Source organism: Barbatula barbatula, assembly GCF_947034865.1.
Source record: "Barbatula barbatula genome assembly, chromosome: 24".
Lineage (NCBI taxonomy): Eukaryota > Metazoa > Chordata > Actinopteri > Cypriniformes > Nemacheilidae > Barbatula > Barbatula barbatula.
In genome coordinates this window covers 2,654,220-2,682,039 of record NC_136787.1, presented here as the reverse complement: position 1 = coordinate 2,682,039, position 27,820 = coordinate 2,654,220, and the positions used below count along the sequence as shown (strand labels likewise).

Below are 27,820 nucleotides of genomic sequence, written 5' to 3'. Positions count from 1 at the left end.
CTGTTAGAATGTCAGAAACAAGCTTTCTGAGCTGAGAACTGCATTTTGTGACATAGTTCATCAGTGGATGATGAGAATGTCACTTTTGACAAAGAACACTGTTCATTACTAAAATGCTCCAATTGAGCTGTTAGAATGTCAGAAACAAGCTTTCTGAGCTGAGAAATGCATTTTGTGACAAAGTGCTTCAGTGGATGATGAGAATGTCAGTTTTGACAAAGAACACTGATCATTACTAAAATGCTCCAATTGAGCTGTTAGAATGTCAGAAACAAGCTTTCTGAGCTGAGAAATGCATTTTGTGACAAAGTGCTTCAGTGGATGATGAGAATGTCAGTTTTGACAAAGAACACTGTTCATTACTAAAATGCTCTAATTGAGCTGTTAGAATGTCAGAAACAAGCTTTCTGAGCTGAGAACTGCATTTTGTGACATAGTTCATCAGTGGATGATGAGAATGTCAGTTTTGACAAAGAAAACTGTTCATTACTAAAATGCTCTAATTGAGCTGTAAGAATGTTAGAAACAAGCTTTCTGAGCTGAGAACTGCATTTTGTGACATAGTTCATCAGTGGATGATGAGAATGTCAGTTTTGACAAAGAACACTGATCATTACTAAAATGCTCCAATTGAGCTGTTAGAATGTCAGAAACAAGCTTTCTGAGCTGAGAAATGCATTTTGTGACAAAGTGCTTCAGTGGATGATGAGAATGTCAGTTTTGACAAAGAACACTGTTCATTACTAAAATGCTCTAATTGAGCTGTTAGAATGTCAGAAACAAGCTTTCTGAGCTGAGAACTGCATTTTGTGACATAGTTCATCAGTGGATGATGAGAATGTCGGTTTTGACAAAGAACACTGTTCATTACTGAAATGCTCTAATTGAGCTGTTAGAATGTCAGAAACAAGCTTTCTGAGCTGAGAACTGCATTTTGTGACATAGTTCATCAGTGGATGATGAGAATGTCAGTTTTGACAAAGAACACTGATCATTACTGAAATGCTCCAATTGAGCTGTTAGAATGTCAGAAACAAGCTTTCTGAGCTGAGAAATGCATTTTGTGACAAAGTGCTTCAGTGGATGATGAGAATGTCAGTTTTGACAAAGAACACTGTTCATTACTAAAATGCTCTAATTGAGCTGTTAGAATGTCAGAAACAAGCTTTCTGAGCTGAGAACTGCATTTTGTGACATAGTTCATCAGTGGATGATGAGAATGTCACTTTTGACAAAGAACACTGTTCATTACTAAAATGCTCTAATTGAGCTGTTAGAATGTCAGAAACAAGCTTTCTGAGCTGAGAACTGCATTTTGTGACATAGTTCATCAGTGGATGATGAGAATGTCAGTTTTGACAAAGAACACTGATCATTACTAAAATGCTCCAATTGAGCTGTTAGAATGTCAGAAACAAGCTTTCTGAGCTGAGAAATGCATTTTGTGACAAAGTGCTTCAGTGGATGATGAGAATGTCAGTTTTGACAAAGAACACTGTTCATTACTGAAATGCTCCAATTGAGCTGTTAGAATGTCAGAAACAAGCTTTCTGAGCTGAGAAATGCATTTTGTGACAAAGTGCATCAGTGGATGATGAGAATGTCACTTTTGACAAAGAACACTGTTCATTACTAAAATGCTCTAATTGAGCTGTTAGAATGTCAGAAACAAGCTTTCTGAGCTGAGAACTGCATTTTGTGACAAAAAGCATCACTGGATGATGAGAATGTCAGTTTTGACAAAGAACACTGATCATTACTAAAATGCTCCAATTGAGCTGTTAGAATGTCAGAAACAAGCTTTCTGAGCTGAGAAATGCATTTTGTGACAAAGTGCTTCAGTGGATGATGAGAATGTCAGTTTTGACAAAGAACACTGTTCATTACTGAAATGCTCCAATTGAGCTGTTAGAATGTCAGAAACAAGCTTTCTGAGCTGAAAACTGCATTTTGTGACATAGTTCATCAGTGGATGATGATGAGAATGTCAGTTTTGACAAAGAACACTGATCATCACTAAAATGCTCCAATTAAGCTGTTAGAATGTCAGAAACAAGCTTTCTGAGCTGAGAACTGCATTTTGTGACATAGTTCATCAGTGGATGATGAGAATGTCAGTTTTGACAAAGAACACTGATCATTACTAAAATGCTCCAATTGAGCTGTTAGAATGTCAGAAACAAGCTTTCTGAGCTGAGAACTGCATTTTGTGACAAAGTGAATCAGTGGATGGATGAGAATGTCACTTTTGACAAAGAACACTGTTCATTACTGAAATGCTCCAATTGAGCTGTTAGAATGTCAGAAACAAGCTTTCTGAGCTGAAAACTGCATTTTGTGACATAGTTCATCAGTGGATGATGAGAATGTCAGTTTTGACAAAAGAACACTGTTTATTACTAAAATTCTCTAATTGAGCTGTTAGAATGTCAGAAACAAGCTTTCTGAGCTGAGAACTGCATTTTGTGAGAAAGTGAATCAGTGGATGATGAGAATGTCAGTTTTGACAAAGAACACTGTTCATTACTAAAATGCTCCAATTGAGCTGTTAGAATGTCAGAAACAAGCTTTATGAGCTGAGAAATGCATTTTGTGACAAAGTGCTTCAGTGGATGATGAGAATGTCAGTTTTGACAAAGAACACTGTTCATTACTAAAAAGCTCCAATTGAGCTGTTAGAATGTCAGAAACAAGCTTTCTGAGCTGAGAAATGCATTTTGTGACAAAGTGCTTCAGTGGATGATGAGAATGTCAGTTTTGACAAAGAACACTGTTCATTACTAAAATGCTCCAATTGAGCTGTTAGAATGTCAGAAACAAGCTTTATGAGCTGAGAAATGCATTTTGTGACAAAGTGCTTCAGTGGATGATGAGAATGTCAGTTTTGACAAAGAACACTGTTCATTACTAAAAAGCTCCAATTGAGCTGTTAGAATGTCAGAAACAAGCTTTCTGAGCTGAGAAATGCATTTTGTGACAAAGTGCTTCAGTGGATGATGAGAATGTCAGTTTTGACAAAGAACACTGATCATTACTAAAATGCTCCAATTGAGCTGTTAGAATGTCAGAAACAAGCTTTCTGAGCTGAGAAATGCATTTTGTGACAAAGTGCTTCAGTGGATGATGAGAATGTCAGTTTTGACAAAGAACACTGTTCATTACTAAAATGCTCTAATTGAGCTGTTAGAATGTCAGAAACAAGCTTTCTGAGCTGAGAACTGCATTTTGTGACATAGTTCATCAGTGGATGATGAGAATGTCAGTTTTGACAAAGAACACTGTTCATTACTAAAATGCTCTAATTGAGCTGTTAGAATGTCAGAAACAAGCTTTCTGAGCTGAGAACTGCATTTTGTGACAAAAAGCATCACTGGATGATGAGAATGTCAGTTTTGACAAAGAACACTGATCATTACTAAAATGCTCCAATTGAGCTGTTAGAATGTCAGAAACAAGCTTTCTGAGCTGAGAAATGCATTTTGTGACAAAGTGCTTCAGTGGATGATGAGAATGTCAGTTTTGACAAAGAACACTGTTCATTACTGAAATGCTCCAATTGAGCTGTTAGAATGTCAGAAACAAGCTTTCTGAGCTGAGAAATGCATTTTGTGACAAAGTGCATCAGTGGATGATGAGAATGTCACTTTTGACAAAGAACACTGTTCATTACTAAAATGCTCTAATTGAGCTGTTAGAATGTCAGAAACAAGCTTTCTGAGCTGAGAACTGCATTTTGTGACAAAAAGCATCACTGGATGATGAGAATGTCAGTTTTGACAAAGAACACTGATCATTACTAAAATGCTCCAATTGAGCTGTTAGAATATCAGAAACAAGCTTTCTGAGCTGAGAAATGCATTTTGTGACAAAGTGCTTCAGTGGATGATGAGAATGTCAGTTTTGACAAAGAACACTGTTCATTACTGAAATGCTCCAATTGAGCTGTTAGAATGTCAGAAACAAGCTTTCTGAGCTGAAAACTGCATTTTGTGACATAGTTCATCAGTGGATGATGAGAATGTCAGTTTTGACAAAGAACACTGATCATCACTAAAATGCTCCAATTAAGCTGTTAAAATGTCAGAAACAAGCTTTCTGAGCTGAGAACTGCATTTTGTGACATAGTTCATCAGTGGATGATGAGAATGTCAGTTTTGACAAAGAACACTGTTCATTACTAAAATTCTCTAATTGAGCTGTTAGAATGTCAGAAACAAGCTTTCTGAGCTGAGAACTGCATTTTGTGAGAAAGTGAATCAGTGGATGATGAGAATGTCAGTTTTGACAAAGAACACTGATCATTACTAAAATGCTCCAATTGAGCTGTTAGAATGTCAGAAACAAGCTTTCTGAGCTGAGAACTGCATTTTGTGACAAAGTGAATCAGTGGATGGATGAGAATGTCACTTTTGACAAAGAACACTGTTCATTACTGAAATGCTCCAATTGAGCTGTTAGAATGTCAGAAACAAGCTTTCTGAGCTGAGAACTGCATTTTGTGAGAAAGTGAATCAGTGGATGATGAGAATGTCAGTTTTGACAAAGAACACTGTTCATTACTAAAATGCTCCAATTGAGCTGTTAGAATGTCAGAAACAAGCTTTATGAGCTGAGAAATGCATTTTGTGACAAAGTGCTTCAGTGGATGATGAGAATGTCAGTTTTGACAAAGAACACTGTTCATTACTAAAAAGCTCCAATTGAGCTGTTAGAATGTCAGAAACAAGCTTTCTGAGCTGAGAAATGCATTTTGTGACAAAGTGCTTCAGTGGATGATGAGAATGTCAGTTTTGACAAAGAACACTGATCATTACTAAAATGCTCCAATTGAGCTGTTAGAATGTCAGAAACAAGCTTTCTGAGCTGAGAAATGCATTTTGTGACAAAGTGCTTCAGTGGATGATGAGAATGTCAGTTTTGACAAAGAACACTGTTCATTACTAAAATGCTCTAATTGAGCTGTTAGAATGTCAGAAACAAGCTTTCTGAGCTGAGAACTGCATTTTGTGACATAGTTCATCAGTGGATGATGAGAATGTCAGTTTTGACAAAGAACACTGTTCATTACTAAAATGCTCTAATTGAGCTGTTAGAATGTCAGAAACAAGCTTTCTGAGCTGAGAACTGCATTTTGTGACAAAAAGCATCACTGGATGATGAGAATGTCAGTTTTGACAAAGAACACTGATCATTACTAAAATGCTCCAATTGAGCTGTTAGAATGTCAGAAACAAGCTTTCTGAGCTGAGAAATGCATTTTGTGACAAAGTGCTTCAGTGGATGATGAGAATGTCAGTTTTGACAAAGAACACTGTTCATTACTGAAATGCTCCAATTGAGCTGTTAGAATGTCAGAAACAAGCTTTCTGAGCTGAGAAATGCATTTTGTGACAAAGTGCATCAGTGGATGATGAGAATGTCACTTTTGACAAAGAACACTGTTCATTACTAAAATGCTCTAATTGAGCTGTTAGAATGTCAGAAACAAGCTTTCTGAGCTGAGAACTGCATTTTGTGACAAAAAGCATCACTGGATGATGAGAATGTCAGTTTTGACAAAGAACACTGATCATTACTAAAATGCTCCAATTGAGCTGTTAGAATATCAGAAACAAGCTTTCTGAGCTGAGAAATGCATTTTGTGACAAAGTGCTTCAGTGGATGATGAGAATGTCAGTTTTGACAAAGAACACTGTTCATTACTGAAATGCTCCAATTGAGCTGTTAGAATGTCAGAAACAAGCTTTCTGAGCTGAAAACTGCATTTTGTGACATAGTTCATCAGTGGATGATGAGAATGTCAGTTTTGACAAAGAACACTGATCATCACTAAAATGCTCCAATTAAGCTGTTAAAATGTCAGAAACAAGCTTTCTGAGCTGAGAACTGCATTTTGTGACATAGTTCATCAGTGGATGATGAGAATGTCAGTTTTGACAAAGAACACTGTTCATTACTAAAATTCTCTAATTGAGCTGTTAGAATGTCAGAAACAAGCTTTCTGAGCTGAGAACTGCATTTTGTGAGAAAGTGAATCAGTGGATGATGAGAATGTCAGTTTTGACAAAGAACACTGATCATTACTAAAATGCTCCAATTGAGCTGTTAGAATGTCAGAAACAAGCTTTCTGAGCTGAGAACTGCATTTTGTGACAAAGTGAATCAGTGGATGGATGAGAATGTCACTTTTGACAAAGAACACTGTTCATTACTGAAATGCTCCAATTGAGCTGTTAGAATGTCAGAAACAAGCTTTCTGAGCTGAGAACTGCATTTTGTGAGAAAGTGAATCAGTGGATGATGAGAATGTCAGTTTTGACAAAGAACACTGTTCATTACTAAAATGCTCCAATTGAGCTGTTAGAATGTCAGAAACAAGCTTTCTGAGCATAAAACTGCATTTTGTGACATAGTTCATCAGTGGATGATGAGAATGTCAGTTTTGACAAAGAACACTGATCATTACTAAAATGCTCCAATTGAGCTGTTAGAATGTCAGAAACAAGCTTTCTGAGCTGAGAAATGCATTTTGTGACAAAGTGCTTCAGTGGATGATGAGAATGTCAGTTTTGACAAAGAACACTGATCATTACTAAAATGCTCCAATTGAGCTGTTAGAATGTCAGAAACAAGCTTTCTGAGCTGAGAAATGCATTTTGTGACAAAGTGCTTCAGTGGATGATGAGAATGTCAGTTTTGACAAAGAAAACTGTTCATTACTAAAATGCTCTAATTGAGCTGTAAGAATGTTAGAAACAAGCTTTCTGAGCTGAGAACTGCATTTTGTGACATAGTTCATCAGTGGATGATGAGAATGTCAGTTTTGACAAAGAACACTGATCATTACTAAAATGCTCCAATTGAGCTGTTAGAATGTCAGAAACAAGCTTTCTGAGCTGAGAAATGCATTTTGTGACAAAGTGCTTCAGTGGATGATGAGAATGTCAGTTTTGACAAAGAACACTGTTCATTACTAAAATGCTCTAATTGAGCTGTTAGAATGTCAGAAACAAGCTTTCTGAGCTGAGAAATGCATTTTGTGACAAAGTGCTTCAGTGGATGATGAGAATGTCAGTTTTGACAAAGAACACTGTTCATTACTAAAATGCTCTAATTGAGCTGTTAGAATGTCAGAAACAAGCTTTCTGAGCTGAGAACTGCATTTTGTGACATAGTTCATCAGTGGATGATGAGAATGTCACTTTTGACAAAGAACACTGTTCATTACTAAAATGCTCCAATTGAGCTGTTAGAATGTCAGAAACAAGCTTTCTGAGCTGAGAAATGCATTTTGTGACAAAGTGCTTCAGTGGATGATGAGAATGTCAGTTTTGACAAAGAACACTGATCATTACTAAAATGCTCCAATTGAGCTGTTAGAATGTCAGAAACAAGCTTTCTGAGCTGAGAAATGCATTTTGTGACAAAGTGCTTCAGTGGATGATGAGAATGTCAGTTTTGACAAAGAACACTGTTCATTACTAAAATGCTCTAATTGAGCTGTTAGAATGTCAGAAACAAGCTTTCTGAGCTGAGAACTGCATTTTGTGACATAGTTCATCAGTGGATGATGAGAATGTCAGTTTTGACAAAGAAAACTGTTCATTACTAAAATGCTCTAATTGAGCTGTAAGAATGTTAGAAACAAGCTTTCTGAGCTGAGAACTGCATTTTGTGACATAGTTCATCAGTGGATGATGAGAATGTCAGTTTTGACAAAGAACACTGATCATTACTAAAATGCTCCAATTGAGCTGTTAGAATGTCAGAAACAAGCTTTCTGAGCTGAGAAATGCATTTTGTGACAAAGTGCTTCAGTGGATGATGAGAATGTCAGTTTTGACAAAGAACACTGTTCATTACTAAAATGCTCTAATTGAGCTGTTAGAATGTCAGAAACAAGCTTTCTGAGCTGAGAACTGCATTTTGTGACATAGTTCATCAGTGGATGATGAGAATGTCGGTTTTGACAAAGAACACTGTTCATTACTGAAATGCTCTAATTGAGCTGTTAGAATGTCAGAAACAAGCTTTCTGAGCTGAGAACTGCATTTTGTGACATAGTTCATCAGTGGATGATGAGAATGTCAGTTTTGACAAAGAACACTGATCATTACTGAAATGCTCCAATTGAGCTGTTAGAATGTCAGAAACAAGCTTTCTGAGCTGAGAAATGCATTTTGTGACAAAGTGCTTCAGTGGATGATGAGAATGTCAGTTTTGACAAAGAACACTGTTCATTACTAAAATGCTCTAATTGAGCTGTTAGAATGTCAGAAACAAGCTTTCTGAGCTGAGAACTGCATTTTGTGACATAGTTCATCAGTGGATGATGAGAATGTCACTTTTGACAAAGAACACTGTTCATTACTAAAATGCTCTAATTGAGCTGTTAGAATGTCAGAAACAAGCTTTCTGAGCTGAGAACTGCATTTTGTGACATAGTTCATCAGTGGATGATGAGAATGTCAGTTTTGACAAAGAACACTGATCATTACTAAAATGCTCCAATTGAGCTGTTAGAATGTCAGAAACAAGCTTTCTGAGCTGAGAAATGCATTTTGTGACAAAGTGCTTCAGTGGATGATGAGAATGTCAGTTTTGACAAAGAACACTGTTCATTACTGAAATGCTCCAATTGAGCTGTTAGAATGTCAGAAACAAGCTTTCTGAGCTGAGAAATGCATTTTGTGACAAAGTGCATCAGTGGATGATGAGAATGTCACTTTTGACAAAGAACACTGTTCATTACTAAAATGCTCTAATTGAGCTGTTAGAATGTCAGAAACAAGCTTTCTGAGCTGAGAACTGCATTTTGTGACAAAAAGCATCACTGGATGATGAGAATGTCAGTTTTGACAAAGAACACTGATCATTACTAAAATGCTCCAATTGAGCTGTTAGAATGTCAGAAACAAGCTTTCTGAGCTGAGAAATGCATTTTGTGACAAAGTGCTTCAGTGGATGATGAGAATGTCAGTTTTGACAAAGAACACTGTTCATTACTGAAATGCTCCAATTGAGCTGTTAGAATGTCAGAAACAAGCTTTCTGAGCTGAAAACTGCATTTTGTGACATAGTTCATCAGTGGATGATGATGAGAATGTCAGTTTTGACAAAGAACACTGATCATCACTAAAATGCTCCAATTAAGCTGTTAGAATGTCAGAAACAAGCTTTCTGAGCTGAGAACTGCATTTTGTGACATAGTTCATCAGTGGATGATGAGAATGTCAGTTTTGACAAAGAACACTGATCATTACTAAAATGCTCCAATTGAGCTGTTAGAATGTCAGAAACAAGCTTTCTGAGCTGAGAACTGCATTTTGTGACAAAGTGAATCAGTGGATGGATGAGAATGTCACTTTTGACAAAGAACACTGTTCATTACTGAAATGCTCCAATTGAGCTGTTAGAATGTCAGAAACAAGCTTTCTGAGCTGAAAACTGCATTTTGTGACATAGTTCATCAGTGGATGATGAGAATGTCAGTTTTGACAAAAGAACACTGTTTATTACTAAAATTCTCTAATTGAGCTGTTAGAATGTCAGAAACAAGCTTTCTGAGCTGAGAACTGCATTTTGTGAGAAAGTGAATCAGTGGATGATGAGAATGTCAGTTTTGACAAAGAACACTGTTCATTACTAAAATGCTCCAATTGAGCTGTTAGAATGTCAGAAACAAGCTTTATGAGCTGAGAAATGCATTTTGTGACAAAGTGCTTCAGTGGATGATGAGAATGTCAGTTTTGACAAAGAACACTGTTCATTACTAAAAAGCTCCAATTGAGCTGTTAGAATGTCAGAAACAAGCTTTCTGAGCTGAGAAATGCATTTTGTGACAAAGTGCTTCAGTGGATGATGAGAATGTCAGTTTTGACAAAGAACACTGTTCATTACTAAAATGCTCTAATTGAGCTGTTAGAATGTCAGAAACAAGCTTTCTGAGCTGAGAACTGCATTTTGTGACAAAGTGCTTCAGTGGATGATGAGAATGTCAGTTTTGACAAAGAACACTGTTCATTACTAAAATGCTCTAATTGAGCTGTTAGAATGTCAGAAACAAGCTTTCTGAGCTGAGAACTGCATTTTGTGACAAAAAGCATCAGTGGATGATGAGAATGTCAGTTTTGACAAAGAACACTGTTCATTACTGAAATGCTCCAATTGAGCTGTTAGAATGTCAGAAACAAGCTTTCTGAGCTGAGAACTGCATTTTGTGACAAAGTGAATCAGTGGATGATGAGAATGTCACTTTTGACAAAGAACACTGTTCATTAATGAAATGCTCCAATTGAGCTGTTAGAATGTCAGAAACAAGCTTTCTGAGCTGAAAACTGCATTTTGTGACAAAAAGCATCAGTGGATGATGAGAATGTCAGTTTTGACAAAGAACACTGTTCATTACTGAAATGCTCCAATTGAGCTGTTAGAATGTCAGAAACAAGCTTTCTGAGCTGAAAACTGCATTTTGTGACAAAGTTCATCAGTGGATGATGAGAATGTCAGTTTTGACAAAGAACACTGATCATCACTAAAATGCTCCAATTAAGCTGTTAGAATGTCAGAAACAAGCTTTCTGAGCTGAGAACTGCATTTTGTGAGAAAGTGAATCAGTGGATGATGAGAATGTCAGTTTTGACAAAGAACACTGATCATTACTAAAATGCTCCAATTGAGCTGTTAGAATGTCAGAAACAAGCTTTCTGAGCTGAAAACTGCATTTTGTGACAAAGTGAATTCGTGGATGGATGAGAATGTCAATTTTGACAAATAACACTGTTCATTAATGAAATGCTCCAATTGAGCTGTTAGAATGTCAGAAACAAGCTTTCTGAGCTGAAAACTGCATTTTGTGACAAAAAGCATCAGTGGATGATGAGAATGTCAGTTTTGACAAAGAACACTGTTCATTAGTGAAATGCTCCAATTGAGCTGTTAGAATGTCAGAAACAAGCTTTCTGAGCTGAAAACTGCATTTTGTGACATAGTTCATCAGTGGATGATGAGAATGTCAGTTTTGACAAAGAACACTGATCATCACTAAAATGCTCCAATTAAGCTGTTAGAATGTCAGAAACAAGCTTTCTGAGCTGAGAACTGCATTTTGTGACATAGTTCATCAGTGGATGATGAGAATGTCAGTTTTGACAAAGAACACTGTTCATTACTAAAATTCTCTAATTGAGCTGTTAGAATGTCAGAAACAAGCTTTCTGAGCTGAGAACTGCATTTTGTGAGAAAGTGAATCAGTGGATGATGAGAATGTCAGTTTTGACAAAGAACACTGATCATTACTAAAATGCTCCAATTGAGCTGTTAGAATGTCAGAAACAAGCTTTCTGAGCTGAGAACTGCATTTTGTGACAAAGTGAATCAGTGGATGGATGAGAATGTCACTTTTGACAAAGAACACTGTTCATTACTGAAATGCTCCAATTGAGCTGTTAGAATGTCAGAAACAAGCTTTCTGAGCTGAGAACTGCATTTTGTGACATAGTTCATCAGTGGATGATGAGAATGTCAGTTTTGACAAAGAACACTGATCATCACTAAAATGCTCCAATTAAGCTGTTAGAATGTCAGAAACAAGCTTTCTGAGCTGAGAACTGCATTTTGTGAGAAAGTGAATCAGTGGATGATGAGAATGTCAGTTTTGACAAAGAACACTGATCATTACTAAAATGCTCCAATTGAGCTGTTAGAATGTCAGAAACAAGCTTTCTGAGCTGAAAACTGCATTTTGTGACAAAGTGAATTCGTGGATGGATGAGAATGTCAATTTTGACAAATAACACTGTTCATTAATGAAATGCTCCAATTGAGCTGTTAGAATGTCAGAAACAAGCTTTCTGAGCTGAAAACTGCATTTTGTGACAAAAAGCATCAGTGGATGATGAGAATGTCAGTTTTGACAAAGAACACTGTTCATTAGTGAAATGCTCCAATTGAGCTGTTAGAATGTCAGAAACAAGCTTTCTGAGCTGAAAACTGCATTTTGTGACATAGTTCATCAGTGGATGATGAGAATGTCAGTTTTGACAAAGAACACTGATCATCACTAAAATGCTCCAATTAAGCTGTTAGAATGTCAGAAACAAGCTTTCTGAGCTGAGAACTGCATTTTGTGACATAGTTCATCAGTGGATGATGAGAATGTCAGTTTTGACAAAGAACACTGTTCATTACTAAAATTCTCTAATTGAGCTGTTAGAATGTCAGAAACAAGCTTTCTGAGCTGAGAACTGCATTTTGTGAGAAAGTGAATCAGTGGATGATGAGAATGTCAGTTTTGACAAAGAACACTGATCATTACTAAAATGCTCCAATTGAGCTGTTAGAATGTCAGAAACAAGCTTTCTGAGCTGAGAACTGCATTTTGTGACAAAGTGAATCAGTGGATGGATGAGAATGTCACTTTTGACAAAGAACACTGTTCATTACTGAAATGCTCCAATTGAGCTGTTAGAATGTCAGAAACAAGCTTTCTGAGCTGAGAACTGCATTTTGTGACATAGTTCATCAGTGGATGATGAGAATGTCAGTTTTGACAAAAGAACACTGTTCATTACTAAAATTCTCTAATTGAGCTGTTAGAATGTCAGAAACAAGCTTTCTGAGCTGAGAACTGCATTTTGTGAGAAAGTGAATCAGTGGATGATGAGAATGTCAGTTTTGACAAAGAACACTGTTCATTACTAAAATGCTCCAATTGAGCTGTTAGAATGTCAGAAACAAGCTTTCTGAGCATAAAACTGCATTTTGTGACATAGTTCATCAGTGGATGATGAGAATGTCAGTTTTGACAAAGAACACTGATCATTACTAAAATGCTCCAATTGAGCTGTTAGAATGTCAGAAACAAGCTTTCTGAGCTGAGAAATGCATTTTGTGACAAAGTGCTTCAGTGGATGATGAGAATGTCAGTTTTGACAAAGAACACTGTTCATTACTAAAATTCTCTAATTGAGCTGTTAGAAAGTCAGAAACAAGCTTTCTGAGCTGAGAACTGCATTTTGTGACATAGTTCATCAGTGGATGATGAGAATGTCACTTTTGACAAAGAACACTGTTCATTACTAAAATGCTCTAATTGAGCTGTTAGAATGTCAGAAACAAGCTTTCTGAGCTGAGAACTGCATTTTGTGAGAAAGTGAATCAGTGGATGATGAGAATGTCAGTTTTGACAAAGAACACTGTTCATTACTAAAATGCTCCAATTGAGCTGTTAGAATGTCAGAAACAAGCTTTCTGAGCATAAAACTGCATTTTGTGACATAGTTCATCAGTGGATGATGAGAATGTCAGTTTTGACAAAGAACACTGATCATTACTAAAATGCTCCAATTGAGCTGTTAGAATGTCAGAAACAAGCTTTCTGAGCTGAGAAATGCATTTTGTGACAAAGTGCTTCAGTGGATGATGAGAATGTCAGTTTTGACAAAGAACACTGATCATTACTAAAATGCTCCAATTGAGCTGTTAGAATGTCAGAAACAAGCTTTCTGAGCTGAGAACTGCATTTTGTGACATAGTTCATCAGTGGATGATGAGAATGTCAGTTTTGACAAAGAAAACTGTTCATTACTAAAATGCTCTAATTGAGCTGTTAGAATGTTAGAAACAAGCTTTCTGAGCTGAGAACTGCATTTTGTGACATAGTTCATCAGTGGATGATGAGAATGTCAGTTTTGACAAAGAACACTGTTCATTACTGAAATGCTCCAATTGAGCTGTTAGAATGTCAGAAACAAGCTTTCTGAGCTGAGAAATGCATTTTGTGACAAAGTGCATCAGTGGATGATGAGAATGTCACTTTTGACAAAGAACACTGTTCATTACTAAAATGCTCTAATTGAGCTGTTAGAATGTCAGAAACAAGCTTTCTGAGCTGAGAACTGCATTTTTTGACAAAAAGCATCAGTGGATGATGAGAATGTCAGTTTTGACAAAGAACACTGATCATTACTAAAATGCTCCAATTGAGCTGTTAGAATGTCAGAAACAAGCTTTTTGAGCTGAGAAATGCATTTTGTGACAAAGTGCTTCAGTGGATGATGAGAATGTCAGTTTTGACAAAGAACACTGTTCATTGCTAAAATGCTCTAATTGAGCTGTTAGAATGTCAGAAACAAGCTTTCTGAGCTGAGAACTGCATTTTGTGACATAGTTCATCAGTGGATGATGAGAATGTCAGTTTTGACAAAGAACACTGATCATTACTAAAATGCTCCAATTGAGCTGTTAGAATGTCAGAAACAAGCTTTCTGAGCTGAGAAATGCATTTTGTGACAAAGTGCTTCAGTGGATGATGAGAATGTCAGTTTTGACAAAGAACACTGTTCATTACTAAAATGCTCTAATTGAGCTGTTAGAATGTCAGAAACAAGCTTTCTGAGCTGAGAACTGCATTTTGTGACATAGTTCATCAGTGGAAGATGAGAATGTCGGTTTTGACAAAGAACACTGTTCATTACTGAAATGCTCTAATTGAGCTGTTAGAATGTCAGAAACAAGCTTTCTGAGCTGAGAACTGCATTTTGTGACATAGTTCATCAGTGGATGATGAGAATGTCAGTTTTGACAAAGAACACTGATCATTACTGAAATGCTCCAATTGAGCTGTTAGAATGTCAGAAACAAGCTTTCTGAGCTGAGAAATGCATTTTGTGACAAAGTGCTTCAGTGGATGATGAGAATGTCAGTTTTGACAAAGAACACTGTTCATTACTAAAATGCTCTAATTGAGCTGTTAGAATGTCAGAAACAAGCTTTCTGAGCTGAGAACTGCATTTTGTGACATAGTTCATCAGTGGATGATGAGAATGTCACTTTTGACAAAGAACACTGTTCATTACTAAAATGCTCTAATTGAGCTGTTAGAATGTCAGAAACAAGCTTTCTGAGCTGAGAACTGCATTTTGTGACATAGTTCATCAGTGGATGATGAGAATGTCAGTTTTGACAAAGAACACTGATCATTACTAAAATGCTCCAATTGAGCTGTTAGAATGTCAGAAACAAGCTTTCTGAGCTGAGAAATGCATTTTGTGACAAAGTGCTTCAGTGGATGATGAGAATGTCAGTTTTGACAAAGAACACTGTTCATTACTGAAATGCTCCAATTGAGCTGTTAGAATGTCAGAAACAAGCTTTCTGAGCTGAGAAATGCATTTTGTGACAAAGTGCATCAGTGGATGATGAGAATGTCACTTTTGACAAAGAACACTGTTCATTACTAAAATGCTCTAATTGAGCTGTTAGAATGTCAGAAACAAGCTTTCTGAGCTGAGAACTGCATTTTGTGACAAAAAGCATCACTGGATGATGAGAATGTCAGTTTTGACAAAGAACACTGATCATTACTAAAATGCTCCAATTGAGCTGTTAGAATGTCAGAAACAAGCTTTCTGAGCTGAGAAATGCATTTTGTGACAAAGTGCTTCAGTGGATGATGAGAATGTCAGTTTTGACAAAGAACACTGTTCATTACTGAAATGCTCCAATTGAGCTGTTAGAATGTCAGAAACAAGCTTTCTGAGCTGAAAACTGCATTTTGTGACATAGTTCATCAGTGGATGATGAGAATGTCAGTTTTGACAAAGAACACTGATCATCACTAAAATGCTCCAATTAAGCTGTTAGAATGTCAGAAACAAGCTTTCTGAGCTGAGAACTGCATTTTGTGACATAGTTCATCAGTGGATGATGAGAATGTCAGTTTTGACAAAGAACACTGTTCATTACTAAAATTCTCTAATTGAGCTGTTAGAATGTCAGAAACAAGCTTTCTGAGCTGAGAACTGCATTTTGTGAGAAAGTGAATCAGTGGATGATGAGAATGTCAGTTTTGACAAAGAACACTGATCATTACTAAAATGCTCCAATTGAGCTGTTAGAATGTCAGAAACAAGCTTTCTGAGCTGAGAACTGCATTTTGTGACAAAGTGAATCAGTGGATGGATGAGAATGTCACTTTTGACAAAGAACACTGTTCATTACTGAAATGCTCCAATTGAGCTGTTAGAATGTCAGAAACAAGCTTTCTGAGCTGAAAACTGCATTTTGTGACATAGTTCATCAGTGGATGATGAGAATGTCAGTTTTGACAAAAGAACACTGTTCATTACTAAAATTCTCTAATTGAAATGTTAGAATGTCAGAAACAAGCTTTCTGAGCTGAGAACTGCATTTTGTGAGAAAGTGAATCAGTGGATGATGAGAATGTCAGTTTTGACAAAGAACACTGTTCATTACTAAAATGCTCTAATTGAGCTGTTAGAATGTCAGAAACAAGCTTTCTGAGCTGAGAAATGCATTTTGTGACAAAGTGCTTCAGTGGATGATGAGAATGTCAGTTTTGACAAAGAACACTGTTCATTACTAAAATGCTCTAATTGAGCTGTTAGAATGTCAGAAACAAGCTTTCTGAGCTGAGAAATGCATTTTGTGACAAAAAGCTTCAGTGGATGATGAGAATGTCAGTTTTGACAAAGAACACTGTTCAATACTGAAATGCTCCAATTGAGCTGTTAGAATGTCAGAAACAAGCTTTCTGAGCTGAGAAATGCATTTTGTGACAAAGTGCTTCAGTGGATGATGAGAATGTCAGTTTTGACAAAGAACACTGTTCATTACTAAAATGCTCTAATTGAGCTGTTAGAATGTCAGAAACAAGCTTTCTGAGCTGAGAACTGCATTTTGTGACAAAAAGCATCAGTGAATGATGAGAATGTCAGTTTTGACAAAGAACACTGATCATTACTAAAATGCTCCAATTGAGCTGTTAGAATGTCAGAAACAAGCTTTCTGAGCTGAGAAATGCATTTTGTGACAAAGTGAATTAGTGGATGGATGAGAATGTCACTTTTGACAAAGAACACTGATCATTACTAAAATGCTCCAATTGAGCTGTTAGAATGTCAGAAACAAGCTTTCTGAGCTGAGAAATGCATTTTGTGACAAAGTGCTTCAGTGGATGATGAGAATGTCAGTTTTGACAAAGAACACTGTTCATTACTGAAATGCTCCAATTGAGCTGTTAGAATGTCAGAAACAAGCTTTCTGAGGTGAGAAATGCATTTTGTGACAAAGTGCATCAGTGGATTATGAGAATGTCACTTTTGACAAAGAACACTGTTCATTACTAAAATGCTCTAATTGAGCTGTTAGAATGTCAGAAACAAGCTTTCTGAGCTGAGAACTGCATTTTGTGACAAAAAGCATCAGTGGATGATGAGAATGTCAGTTTTGACAAAGAACACTGATCATTACTAAAATGCTCCAATTGAGCTGTTAGAATGTCAGAAACAAGCTTTCTGAGCTGAGAAATGCATTTTGTGACAAAGTGCTTCAGTGGATGATGAGAATGTCAGTTTTGACAAAGAACACTGTTCATTACTAAAATGCTCTAATTGAGCTGTTAGAATGTCAGAAACAAGCTTTCTGAGCTGAGAACTGCATTTTGTGACATAGTTCATCAGTGGATGATGAGAATGTCAGTTTTGACAAAGAAAACTGTTCATTACTAAAATGCTCTAAATGAGCTGTTAGAATGTCAGAAACAAGCTTTCTGAGCTGAGAACTGCATTTTGTGACAAAGTGAATCAGTGGATGGATGAGAATGTCACTTTTGACAAAGAACACTGTTCATTACTGAAATGCTCCAATTGAGCTGTTAGAATGTCAGAAACAAGCTTTCTGAGCTGAAAACTGCATTTTGTGACATAGTTCATCAGTGGATGATGAGAATGTCAGTTTTGACAAAGAACACTGTTCATTACTAAAATTCTCTAATTGAAATGTTAGAATGTCAGAAACAAGCTTTCTGAGCTGAGAACTGCATTTTGTGAGAAAGTGAATCAGTGGATGATGAGAATGTCAGTTTTGACAAAGAACACTGATCATTACTAAAATGCTCCAATTGAGCTGTTAGAATGTCAGAAACAAGCTTTCTGAGCTGAGAAATGCATTTTGTGACAAAGTGCTTCAGTGGATGATGAGAATGTCAGTTTTGACAAAGAACACTGTTCATTACTAAAATGCTCTAATTGAGCTGTTAGAATGTCAGAAACAAGCTTTCTGAGCTGAGAACTGCATTTTGTGACATAGTTCATCAGTGGATGATGAGAATGTCAGTTTTGACAAAAGAACACTGTTCATTACTAAAATTCTCTAATTGAGCTGTTAGAATGTCAGAAACAAGCTTTCTGAGCTGAGAACTGCATTTTGTGAGAAAGTGAATCAGTGGATGATGAGAATGTCAGTTTTGACAAAGAACACTGTTCATTACTAAAATGCTCCAATTGAGCTGTTAGAATGTCAGAAACAAGCTTTCTGAGCATAAAACTGCATTTTGTGACATAGTTCATCAGTGGATGATGAGAATGTCAGTTTTGACAAAGAACACTGATCATTACTAAAATGCTCCAATTGAGCTGTTAGAATGTCAGAAACAAGCTTTCTGAGCTGAGAAATGCATTTTGTGACAAAGTGCTTCAGTGGATGATGAGAATGTCAGTTTTGACAAAGAACACTGTTCATTACTAAAATTCTCTAATTGAGCTGTTAGAAAGTCAGAAACAAGCTTTCTGAGCTGAGAACTGCATTTTGTGACATAGTTCATCAGTGGATGATGAGAATGTCACTTTTGACAAAGAACACTGTTCATTACTAAAATGCTCTAATTGAGCTGTTAGAATGTCAGAAACAAGCTTTCTGAGCTGAGAACTGCATTTTGTGAGAAAGTGAATCAGTGGATGATGAGAATGTCAGTTTTGACAAAGAACACTGTTCATTACTAAAATGCTCCAATTGAGCTGTTAGAATGTCAGAAACAAGCTTTCTGAGCATAAAACTGCATTTTGTGACATAGTTCATCAGTGGATGATGAGAATGTCAGTTTTGACAAAGAACACTGATCATTACTAAAATGCTCCAATTGAGCTGTTAGAATGTCAGAAACAAGCTTTCTGAGCTGAGAAATGCATTTTGTGACAAAGTGCTTCAGTGGATGATGAGAATGTCAGTTTTGACAAAGAACACTGATCATTACTAAAATGCTCCAATTGAGCTGTTAGAATGTCAGAAACAAGCTTTCTGAGCTGAGAACTGCATTTTGTGACATAGTTCATCAGTGGATGATGAGAATGTCAGTTTTGACAAAGAAAACTGTTCATTACTAAAATGCTCTAATTGAGCTGTTAGAATGTTAGAAACAAGCTTTCTGAGCTGAGAACTGCATTTTGTGACATAGTTCATCAGTGGATGATGAGAATGTCAGTTTTGACAAAGAACACTGTTCATTACTAAAATGCTCTAATTGAGCTGTTAGAATGTCAGAAACAAGCTTTCTGAGCTGAGAACTGCATTTTGTGACATAGTTCATCAGTGGATGATGAGAATGTCAGTTTTGACAAAGAACACTGATCATTACTAAAATGCTCCAATTGAGCTGTTAGAATGTCAGAAACAAGCTTTCTGAGCTGAGAAATGCATTTTGTGACAAAGTGCTTCAGTGGATGATGAGAATGTCAGTTTTGACAAAGAACACTGTTCATTACTAAAATGCTCTAATTGAGCTGTTAGAATGTCAGAAACAAGCTTTCTGAGCTGAGAACTGCATTTTGTGACATAGTTCATCAGTGGAAGATGAGAATGTCGGATTTGACAAAGAACACTGTTCATTACTGAAATGCTCTAATTGAGCTGTTAGAATGTCAGAAACAAGCTTTCTGAGCTGAGAACTGCATTTTGTGACATAGTTCATCAGTGGATGATGAGAATGTCAGTTTTGACAAAGAACACTGATCATTACTGAAATGCTCCAATTGAGCTGTTAGAATGTCAGAAACAAGCTTTCTGAGCTGAGAAATGCATTTTGTGACAAAGTGCTTCAGTGGATGATGAGAATGTCAGTTTTGACAAAGAACACTGTTCATTACTAAAATGCTCTAATTGAGCTGTTAGAATGTCAGAAACAAGCTTTCTGAGCTGAGAACTGCATTTTGTGACATAGTTCATCAGTGGATGATGAGAATGTCACTTTTGACAAAGAACACTGTTCATTACTAAAATGCTCTAATTGAGCTGTTAGAATGTCAGAAACAAGCTTTCTGAGCTGAGAACTGCATTTTGTGACATAGTTCATCAGTGGATGATGAGAATGTCAGTTTTGACAAAGAACACTGATCATTACTAAAATGCTCCAATTGAGCTGTTAGAATGTCAGAAACAAGCTTTCTGAGCTGAGAAATGCATTTTGTGACAAAGTGCTTCAGTGGATGATGAGAATGTCAGTTTTGACAAAGAACACTGTTCATTACTGAAATGCTCCAATTGAGCTGTTAGAATGTCAGAAACAAGCTTTCTGAGCTGAGAAATGCATTTTGTGACAAAGTGCATCAGTGGATGATGAGAATGTCACTTTTGACAAAGAACACTGTTCATTACTAAAATGCTCTAATTGAGCTGTTAGAATGTCAGAAACAAGCTTTCTGAGCTGAGAACTGCATTTTGTGACAAAAAGCATCACTGGATGATGAGAATGTCAGTTTTGACAAAGAACACTGATCATTACTAAAATGCTCCAATTGAGCTGTTAGAATGTCAGAAACAAGCTTTCTGAGCTGAGAAATGCATTTTGTGACAAAGTGCTTCAGTGGATGATGAGAATGTCAGTTTTGACAAAGAACACTGTTCATTACTGAAATGCTCCAATTGAGCTGTTAGAATGTCAGAAACAAGCTTTCTGAGCTGAAAACTGCATTTTGTGACATAGTTCATCAGTGGATGATGATGAGAATGTCAGTTTTGACAAAGAACACTGATCATCACTAAAATGCTCCAATTAAGCTGTTAGAATGTCAGAAACAAGCTTTCTGAGCTGAGAACTGCATTTTGTGACATAGTTCATCAGTGGATGATGAGAATGTCAGTTTTGACAAAGAACACTGATCATTACTAAAATGCTCCAATTGAGCTGTTAGAATGTCAGAAACAAGCTTTCTGAGCTGAGAACTGCATTTTGTGACAAAGTGAATCAGTGGATGGATGAGAATGTCACTTTTGACAAAGAACACTGTTCATTACTGAAATGCTCCAATTGAGCTGTTAGAATGTCAGAAACAAGCTTTCTGAGCTGAAAACTGCATTTTGTGACATAGTTCATCAGTGGATGATGAGAATGTCAGTTTTGACAAAAGAACACTGTTTATTACTAAAATTCTCTAATTGAGCTGTTAGAATGTCAGAAACAAGCTTTCTGAGCTGAGAACTGCATTTTGTGAGAAAGTGAATCAGTGGATGATGAGAATGTCAGTTTTGACAAAGAACACTGTTCATTACTAAAATGCTCCAATTGAGCTGTTAGAATGTCAGAAACAAGCTTTATGAGCTGAGAAATGCATTTTGTGACAAAGTGCTTCAGTGGATGATGAGAATGTCAGTTTTGACAAAGAACACTGTTCATTACTAAAAAGCTCCAATTGAGCTGTTAGAATGTCAGAAACAAGCTTTCTGAGCTGAGAAATGCATTTTGTGACAAAGTGCTTCAGTGGATGATGAGAATGTCAGTTTTGACAAAGAACACTGTTCATTACTAAAATGCTCTAATTGAGCTGTTAGAATGTCAGAAACAAGCTTTCTGAGCTGAGAACTGCATTTTGTGACAAAGTGCTTCAGTGGATGATGAGAATGTCAGTTTTGACAAAGAACACTGTTCATTACTAAAATGCTCTAATTGAGCTGTTAGAATGTCAGAAACAAGCTTTCTGAGCTGAGAACTGCATTTTGTGACAAAAAGCATCAGTGGATGATGAGAATGTCAGTTTTGACAAAGAACACTGTTCATTACTGAAATGCTCCAATTGAGCTGTTAGAATGTCAGAAACAAGCTTTCTGAGCTGAGAACTGCATTTTGTGACAAAGTGAATCAGTGGATGATGAGAATGTCACTTTTGACAAAGAACACTGTTCATTAATGAAATGCTCCAATTGAGCTGTTAGAATGTCAGAAACAAGCTTTCTGAGCTGAAAACTGCATTTTGTGACAAAAAGCATCAGTGGATGATGAGAATGTCAGTTTTGACAAAGAACACTGTTCATTACTGAAATGCTCCAATTGAGCTGTTAGAATGTCAGAAACAAGCTTTCTGAGCTGAAAACTGCATTTTGTGACAAAGTTCATCAGTGGATGATGAGAATGTCAGTTTTGACAAAGAACACTGATCATCACTAAAATGCTCCAATTAAGCTGTTAGAATGTCAGAAACAAGCTTTCTGAGCTGAGAACTGCATTTTGTGAGAAAGTGAATCAGTGGATGATGAGAATGTCAGTTTTGACAAAGAACACTGATCATTACTAAAATGCTCCAATTGAGCTGTTAGAATGTCAGAAACAAGCTTTCTGAGCTGAAAACTGCATTTTGTGACAAAGTGAATTCGTGGATGGATGAGAATGTCAATTTTGACAAATAACACTGTTCATTAATGAAATGCTCCAATTGAGCTGTTAGAATGTCAGAAACAAGCTTTCTGAGCTGAAAACTGCATTTTGTGACAAAAAGCATCAGTGGATGATGAGAATGTCAGTTTTGACAAAGAACACTGTTCATTAGTGAAATGCTCCAATTGAGCTGTTAGAATGTCAGAAACAAGCTTTCTGAGCTGAAAACTGCATTTTGTGACATAGTTCATCAGTGGATGATGAGAATGTCAGTTTTGACAAAGAACACTGATCATCACTAAAATGCTCCAATTAAGCTGTTAGAATGTCAGAAACAAGCTTTCTGAGCTGAGAACTGCATTTTGTGACATAGTTCATCAGTGGATGATGAGAATGTCAGTTTTGACAAAGAACACTGTTCATTACTAAAATTCTCTAATTGAGCTGTTAGAATGTCAGAAACAAGCTTTCTGAGCTGAGAACTGCATTTTGTGAGAAAGTGAATCAGTGGATGATGAGAATGTCAGTTTTGACAAAGAACACTGATCATTACTAAAATGCTCCAATTGAGCTGTTAGAATGTCAGAAACAAGCTTTCTGAGCTGAGAACTGCATTTTGTGACAAAGTGAATCAGTGGATGGATGAGAATGTCACTTTTGACAAAGAACACTGTTCATTACTGAAATGCTCCAATTGAGCTGTTAGAATGTCAGAAACAAGCTTTCTGAGCTGAGAACTGCATTTTGTGACATAGTTCATCAGTGGATGATGAGAATGTCAGTTTTGACAAAAGAACACACTCTAAAAAATGCTGGGTTAAAAATAACCCAACTTGGGTTATTTTGGTAACCCAGCGCTGGGTCCAATATGGACCGAGCCAACGCTGGGTTGTTTTAACCCAGCAGGGTTGGGTTATGGCTTTGACCCAGCATGTTGGGTTATATTTTTTACCCAAAATTGGGTTAAAAATAAACATAACTGCTGGGTTAACCTCAACCCAAAATGGGTTAAAAAATACAACTAGGTATTTTAATTTAAAAAATATTTTAATTTGAATATTAATAGTCTATTTGTGAAAAGTAAATGTTGTGTTTGTGTGTTGGGGTCTGAGAGAAGCGCATGGCAAATCAAGTAGGGAAAAAACTCGTTTATTTTACATTCAGCGATAAAAAACTGCATGAATTCTTTTTCCCTAAGAAATGGTCACAATAAAAATGTATTAATTGTAGTGTACAATTTCTCTAGTAGGAGTTTATCCAGTTTATTTTTACGCAATGTCAGCATCAGTTAACATTGTGTAAAAATAAACTGGATAAACTCCTACTAGAGAAATTGTCACAATAAAATCAATTGTAGAGTAAAAAATCAGTGACATTTTAACTTCTTTTACACTTTATAAACATCAGCATGTCAGAATCAATAAACATTCAACCAAAGCAACAAACTGCATATATTCTGTTTTCCTAAGAGAGAAATTGTCACAGAAAAATAAATTGTAAAAACATTGGCATTAAAACTATCACAACATGTTTAATTGTTTAATACTCTATGCACTTCTGCATAATGTCAGAATCAGTTAAAACTCAGCCAAAATAACAAACTGCACACATTCTGCTCTTCCTTAGAGAGAAAGGGTCAAGAACTTAATGATTTAAGAACTTAAATCATTATAAATTGAACTGGCAAAGCTGTTCTCACTGACAACAACTACTGTTTAGCAGCAGAAATAAAAGCACGTAGAATTCTTATTGATGGAGTTTCATCTCCAAGAAGTCCAAACACCACAGTCTGTAGAAACTGCCAGACGGGGGAGCATTGCTTGGGGTAATTGATATCCAAGACGTAGAAAGCTTTAAAGCAAACATCTACTGCTGCCAGCAATGTTTTTTGCTCAAGTGCTTCTCCATTTACTATAACAAAAGCCTGAAAGCACTCGTTGTCTCCCAGCATGAGAACATAGGGAAATTCGACTGTGCCTTTTGATCTCAGGTATTCAGCCATGTTGGTACCAATCTGAAAAATAAATGATGTGAGAACAGAGCTCAAATAATCTGAAGGGAATAAATAAAAAACTTGCTAAAATCCTTTTTGGAAGAACCCCGATATTACTATTTTCACATAGTTGATTTGGGCTCAAATTAATTTAAGATTTCTTGGGAAATGTGAAGGCAAAAAATTGCTTAAATGCTTGATTGCATTTTTTACTAGATTTATACACAGCTGAAGCTCACATTTTGACAGAGTGCTAATACATATGGAGAGCACAATGTCTTGTGACACCTTGATGTGCTTTTAGCAATGGCTGTTTACTTACCGGTTGTATGTCTATGAATGCCCTCCTGGTTTCAATAAAGGTTGGTTTGAACATTTTCCTTCCGATCTTATAAACTGAAGTTGGAAGGACTACAGGTAGGACAATTAAGGCAATGTCACTCTGATGGTCTGCAATTAAAATTAAACGAGTTCATGTAAACACTTAAAGTGCTAGCATCCTTAACATTTGACACCAAGGGTTACATTTTTTACAAAGGGCAAAATATAATTACCTGCTGACATAGTTTGTAAGTTGGACAGTAAATGAAGAGTCCATTTGGCCCGATGGATGGCTGTCTCTTTCATGTATTGTTCAACCTGACTTGCTGGCCAGATATTATTTTTCGAAGTCCAATAACAGGGATAAGCGAGGTCAGCGTGGAGTCGTCCAAAAGGTAGAGGGTTTCTTGGTCAATCTTCTCAGCTGTAAAAGAAGTTACATCCAGAACATGTTATATTCTGATGCGGCAATTACATGCTCTATTGTTAGTAAGTCTGTCATCTGCTAAATGAAAGTAGATACATTGAAACAGACCAAACTGAGGAAATTACAATCATGTAAAAACAAATGGCTACGCCACAGACTGTAACTTCAACTCCGATTTTTGTGCATATCCGATTAAAATTGAATTTAAATTATATATTGTCCAAACTATAGCAACTGTTCAGATCCGATGAGTGTCCCATGGTTGTCTTTCATTTTTGCAATATGTGATTTGGTGCCTATGGCAATGACAGGGAGCGTTGAACTTAATGCGTTGCTTTGCAAATCGATTGGTGCATGACATCGCAATACTCAGCACACTGCTCTCTGTGTCGCTCTTGCTTTATGATGATGTCAAACGCGTCCACACAGCTTCTTGAGGATACTCCTGCGTTACCCATACAATGCATTTACTTAATGTCACAACAAATACGCCAAAAGTCTGTCAAAATCCTGTGAACACTGTTCTCAATCGCGGATAAGCTCGGATAGACGAATTCGACACGAAGTACGTCACCGAGAGGATGCGAATGTGTTGTAGTGCTCTCATGGACGCACGTCTTAGCCTGACAGGGTAGAGAAGAATATGTTGATAAAAGTACTTTTCTGGACCTTGACGGGCACAATTAGCATGATGTCTATGAGGTGGTATGGAATATCTCGGATGTGGATCTAAAATATCTTAATTTGTGTTCTGAAGATGCTAGGAGGTCTTGAATCGTGTAGAGCGTTATGTGTGTGACAAAACATTACCAAAAAAGTATTTTTGGATAAACTATCCCTTTTAATAACACTTTAACCTTGAAAAGCAGTGCATTGCTATAAACAACACTGTAAAATATTATACATTCACACTTACCTTCAAATGTGGGAATTAACTGGTCAAGTTTCCATTCTCTAAGCTTACTTTGTACAAAATCATCCATCTGAAAAAAAGAGTTACAAGACATTTTAGCATTCTAGACACATACATCTTAATCCTCAATTACATAAAGTGGCATGTAAATAATAATCTATATTAGATGCAAAACCCTCTAATTTAAGTCCGTCAGACGACATTTTGTTTAAACGAGCATTTTTTATCAGGCCCCTCCGTATACCAGCAGCATGCTAACGTTAGATTTAAAACTTTCGAATCGAAACACTGGCATCTAAAAACTTATATTAAATAAATAAATGGTAATGAAGTGAATGTCTGATATATTCAAGAAAAAGGAAAATGAACGTCATGATATAACGTTACGTAAGTTATCTTAATGGGTAAATCATGGCAGGTTGAACGTTTAAGACAGCCAAAAATATAGTATTCTCTTTGTGAACAAATAAATTGTGATGTAATGAATGAATAACTTCATAAAAATTGTCGAAAACTGAAAACTAGCTAGGCGGGAAATTATCGTGCTAACAGAAACTCAGGGCAGCAAGCCCAACTTGACCGTAAATAACCGCAAATATAACAAACGACTTATAATACAACAAAATGTATCTTAAATATAAAGTATAGAAATAGTTTTTTATAAAGTATAGAAAAAGTAATTTTACACCATCTTACCTTTTCTGGCCTCAAAAATTCATCGACGAGCCTCAGCTTCAGTTTTCGCGTCGTCTCACTTCCCTGAGCAGACTCCGTTTACTAATTGCGCAGCACATCCGCCAACAAAAAGTAGTCCTTAAGCCCGAAGCGTTGGGTTTCTTTTCGTCAAGAAAAGAACACTAAAAGGCTTATTTAAAAATATATTAGTGAAGCGTTTTCATTACATGTCCCAAGAAAGTTTAAAAGTTCCCTCTCACTTGTCCCTCCCACTGGTTACTGCGGGATACAGGCTGATTTAACCCCCAAAGTTCACCTCAGGCATTTTCACATTTATCGCTATTTAGTTGTTTTTTCCACAAACATATTTCTGCCAAAAGCCGCAATATTTTGTCAAGCGCCGCAAACGGTGGCGGAGTATTATCAACACTGAGGGAATCGTCGGAACCTTTTTAACGTAACGTGCCGTTCTCTTTAACGTCCGCATGAACAACCCAGCACTGTTGGGTTACGGTCGCCAACCCAAATTTGGGTCAAATCAACCAGTTTTCGTACCCAGCGGTCTTAACCCAGCGCTTGGGTTGAAAAAACAACCCAGCAGTTTTTAGAGTGCACTGTTCATTACTAAAATTCTCTAATTGAGCTGTTAGAATGTCAGAAACAAGCTTTCTGAGCTGAGAACTGCATTTTGTGAGAAAGTGAATCAGTGGATGATGAGAATGTCAGTTTTGACAAAGAACACTGTTCATTACTAAAATGCTCCAATTGAGCTGTTAGAATGTCAGAAACAAGCTTTCTGAGCATAAAACTGCATTTTGTGACATAGTTCATCAGTGGATGATGAGAATGTCAGTTTTGACAAAGAACACTGATCATTACTAAAATGCTCCAATTGAGCTGTTAGAATGTCAGAAACAAGCTTTCTGAGCTGAGAAATGCATTTTGTGACAAAGTGCTTCAGTGGATGATGAGAATGTCAGTTTTGACAAAGAACACTGTTCATTACTAAAATTCTCTAATTGAGCTGTTAGAAAGTCAGAAACAAGC

The 27,820-nt window shown here is 36.6% G+C and overlaps 1 protein-coding gene across 2 annotated transcripts; it reads right to left on the bottom strand.

The window, feature by feature from the left end:
- Window positions 1–23,574: 23,574 nt before the first annotated feature.
- Window positions 23,575–27,031, bottom strand: LOC306889294 (uncharacterized protein). Of its 2 annotated transcripts, XM_079448085.1 has the most exons (5): window positions 26,795–27,031; window positions 26,102–26,168; window positions 24,992–25,182; window positions 24,760–24,887; window positions 23,575–24,458 (listed from the first exon to the last, which is right to left on the bottom strand). In XM_079448085.1, the coding sequence occupies exons 3-5, from the start codon at window positions 25,062–25,064 to the stop codon at window positions 24,153–24,155; spliced, it is 507 nt and encodes a 168-aa protein (XP_079304211.1). In that variant the 5' UTR covers window positions 25,065–25,182; window positions 26,102–26,168; window positions 26,795–27,031; the 3' UTR covers window positions 23,575–24,152. The 2 variants fall into 2 exon arrangements, with proteins under 2 accessions (XP_079304211.1, XP_079304212.1); XM_079448086.1 differs by lacking the exons at window positions 26,102–26,168; window positions 26,795–27,031 and having other exon boundaries at window positions 23,579–24,458; window positions 24,992–25,189.
- Between the last annotated feature and the right edge of the window lie 789 nt (window positions 27,032–27,820).